The sequence below is a fragment of the Raphanus sativus genome, chromosome 6 (genome assembly GCF_000801105.2).
Source record: "Raphanus sativus cultivar WK10039 chromosome 6, ASM80110v3, whole genome shotgun sequence".
In the NCBI taxonomy this organism is placed as follows: Eukaryota; Viridiplantae; Streptophyta; class Magnoliopsida; order Brassicales; family Brassicaceae; genus Raphanus; species Raphanus sativus.
In genome coordinates, this window is record NC_079516.1 from 32147239 (window position 1) to 32151217 (window position 3979).

Here is a 3979-nt window from a genome sequence, read left to right on the forward strand (position 1 = left end):
GCGACCACACTTCTTGTGCCTTGGAGCATGAAAAGAGCACGTGTGAAATTGACTCCGAACCAGAGAGACATATTTTGCATTGAGTGTCTAAGGTCAGTCCTCTTGTAGTTAAGCGTTCCGCCACTGCCAAAGCGCCCGAGGCAGCTCTCCATAGGAAACTACGTATCTTAGGGACTGTTTCTAAAGCTAAATTGTTAGACATATTTTTATAATTAACCCTTAAAATAAATAACCAAAAATAAAAAATAGAAAAAAGAGCGAGTCACTCATTTAAAAGACTACTCTTACTCATATATAATTTTGATGATTCAGTTAAAAGAATTGAAATATTATTTTTTAATTTACATAGTGAGAGAAATGTAAGTTTTTCCTGATGCTTATGTTCTAATAAATTTTAAAGGAAACAATAAATATTCTAAAAATACATGGAATAAAAATTATCCTAAGAAAAAAAATGAATATAAACAATAGAATCACAATATGAAATATCATCCATAATACTCCATCTTTTCGTAATAAGTATCATTTTAAACTTGTACACACAAATTAAAAAATCATTTAATTTTGTATATTTTATATATAAAAACATCATTATCAACATACTTACTCATATTTCAACCAATAGAAAAATAATTGGATAATAAAATTAATAAATTCTGCATTGAAATTCTAAAATGACACTTATTTTGCAACGAAAATTTTTCTCTACAATGACACTTAATATAAAACGAATGAAGTATTACTCTTTTAAATAAAAATTTATAAAGGTTTTATAATGCAATAATATCCATAACAAATTTAAAGAGGTTTTCACTGTAAAAGACATCAACCAATAAAGAAATCAACAAACTAATAAAATTTAGCCATTGAATTTTAAAGAAATTTGACAATCCTGAGCTTGAACTCATCGAGAAGAGCGTCAATATTCATCACTGGGAATTTTGAACGGCCTGAATAGCTTGAGTCTCGTAGCAGAGCAGTCACCTAAAGACAAAAGATCTATGTTTAAGAGAGGCTTCTTCATGCTCATACAATCACACATAAGAATGAGTGCAACTAGCTCTAACCTGTCTGGTTGCAACTTCTTCATCACCCACAACTAGTATGTAGTTGTACTGCGCGATCTCAGCTTCTCCCACCTATAAAACAATTCAAATCATCACTAAAAATATGTATTTATACAGTAAATAACTATGCAATATCAGTTGAAACTTTACCAAACTGATCATGCTTACTCAAATTTATATATATAACCAAGAAACAAGATTTTTATTTTCTCACAAAGAAACACAAATATTTAATGGAAAAGAAGTCAGCTAGATCTTTCTGAATATATAACTCTAGCAACCACCATTTGTATGTGCTTAGGGAAGGGACCTTATAATCTGGAAGTTTGTAATAGCTACCTTCTCCGAGATGTTTCTGTCTGTTGTGTCAACGTCAACATTGTAGCCAGCTTCATGAATTTGGTTCCTCACCTGTTTGAATAATTGCAGACAAAAAAAAGGAAACAATAGGCAGAGATAAGACTCTCCAAGTAACTGCAAGTGCTCATAAGGAGTGCAGTCAAGACTGTAAGACCTGTTCTGCGTAGGAACGATGATTCTCATTGTTTGACGAAGAGCAAACTATGACCTGCCTCGGACTAAGCCAGAAAGGCCATTTTCTTTGGTAGTGGTCTAACAATATGGAAAGCATACGCTCAATAGATCCCAACACCGTTCTATGTATCATAACAGGTGTCTCCAAATTCCCTTCAACCTTTGTAGTATATTCCAGTTCGAAGAGTGCCGGAAGTTGAAAATCAAGCTGATATGAGCAACAACAAAAAAGATACACTGAATAATCTACCAAGAGAAATCCAGGAAGCAACCAATTTAAAACTGAAAGCATCTAGAGCCTAACCTGTAAAGTAGCACATTGGAACGTCCTTTTTATTGCATCAGACAATGTTATATCTATCTTTGGGCCACATAATGTACCCTCACCTCTGTTCACCTGCAGAACACATCAATCTGCATTAGAACAAATGCATACTCTGTGACTACTAAGCTTTGAGTAGAAGCATCAGAAGTAGTTTACTATGAATGGCTTTCCAAATTCTTGTAGTGCTTCTGTAAGATCTTTTTCAGCTTCCTCCCATCTTTGCAAATCTTTAGTGTTTTCCTCTGGCCTCTGAAATTGAGATAACATGCAAGGATCATATCACACAAAGTGTATCAAATGTGGTAGAAGATATCACCAACTTAATAATATCCTACCGTTGAGAGCTGTAGCTCATAGGTAAAGCCAAATTTTGTGTAAACATAGTCCACAAAATCCAATACATCTTTGATTTCCTTTACAACCTGTACATAAACAGAATACTTCTAACAAGAAATTGGGAGACTATGAAAATCCAACGTTGCTGGATTAAAAAACAAATAGCACAAACCTGTTCCTTTGTACAGAATATGTGTGCATCATCCTGGAAAACAATGCAACATGCAAAGGGGTATAAAGAATATTGACAAGTACACAAAGTAAGTGCTGAACTCATCACTTCACCATGGCTCTAATGTTAATGCCAGAGTGCAAGAACTTATTTCTGATCTAGCTCTACTCCTAGAGAAGTTTAACTACACCATGATCATTGTATGTCTTATGATGTTGTTTTTCTCCACGTTACTCTCACTTAAACCTTAAAGTTTTCTCAGTTCTCTTTATAAAATTTAAAACCGGAGAAGTCTATAAGGACGCAAAATACCTGCTGGAACCGTCGGGTATGGGTCAGACTACTAAGAGCTGCACTTGCCTCATTTCGATGTAACACTCCAAAGTCAGCCAGTCTAATGGGTAATTCTAAATACCATACCATAAAACTGGCGTCAGCAAAGATATAAAAAAGATAGATTTTACATTCTTATCATGAGTAAGATTTATAAAGAGAAAAGCATTAGTTCTCCATATTTTCCTTGTAGAGATTCACAAGGAACAAGAGGTTCATGTGTCTATTTATAAAGAACCAGATCAAACTGCAGTACAGGAACGGAACCAGACCTTTATAGGACCGAACTCTGTGTTTGAACATCAAGCAGTGACCAGGGCCATTGATAGATTTGAGCCCGAATTCTTGTTTATCAATCTGCACGAGAAACAACATAGAAAGTCATTTATTTCACCTATATAGCCAAAGTAACAAAGTCAAGAAGACTGCGTGAAACTTTTGCATTCTTACATCAAATGTGAACATATTTTCCTTATAGCTTGCAGCATGTTCTGATGTTTCCCAGAGTTTCATGTTGTAAATATTCGGTGAAATAACCTGGAAAAGTTCAAGGTTAAACTTAGCAAACCCTAGTGAACATTCACATCAAATTGTATTGAAACAGTAAAATGACTAGTAAGATATATAACCTCTTCGTAACCCCTTTTCCAATATTCTTTCTTAATGAATTCAATCAACTTGTTATATACAAGAGTGCCGTGTGGGAGGAGAAAGCAACTCCCAGGGCTGAAATTATTACATATATCATTAGTTTTGTCGTGGGGCACACAAGAAAGAGGAACTACTGTATTACATTAGCACTGAAAAGAACCTCAAGAGTGGGTCACAAAAGAAAATTTCATTTTGTTTCACAGATGAAGCATTCTGGATGATGGCTGAGAGAGAAGCCTCATCCTTGGGATGATTATCTGCCATCGATGCAAGAGCACAGAAAAATGATAAAGCTGAGGAAAGTCTTTAAGAGATAATGTTGAATTCGAAAGGACGATGAGAGCAAAGCCTTGAAGACATAAGAGGTTTTCGTTTAATTTATAAACCTTTTATGTAGAAACAGACAAACAAATCTGATAGATTTTAATAATTTTTATTTGATTATGTATTATCCAATGATGTGTACTATAGTTAATGTATGTGAATACTGTGATCATTTTTTTCATATAATGTAGCACTAAGCAAATATAGATTATAATCTAACAGATAAAAACAATTATA

General features: G+C 34.1%; 1 protein-coding gene across 1 annotated transcript; it reads right to left on the reverse strand.

The window, feature by feature from the left end:
* Window positions 1-788: 788 nt before the first annotated feature.
* LOC108808411 (threonine--tRNA ligase, mitochondrial 1-like) lies at window positions 789-3754 on the reverse strand. Its single transcript, XM_018580565.2, has 13 exons — window positions 3579-3754; window positions 3397-3493; window positions 3218-3304; window positions 3040-3124; window positions 2747-2841; window positions 2435-2467; window positions 2262-2348; window positions 2083-2175; window positions 1906-1998; window positions 1582-1809; window positions 1407-1478; window positions 1068-1139; window positions 789-984 (listed from the first exon to the last, which is right to left on the reverse strand). The coding sequence occupies exons 1-13, from the start codon at window positions 3680-3682 to the stop codon at window positions 874-876; spliced, it is 1257 nt and encodes a 418-aa protein (XP_018436067.1). The 5' UTR covers window positions 3683-3754; the 3' UTR covers window positions 789-873.
* Between the last annotated feature and the right edge of the window lie 225 nt (window positions 3755-3979).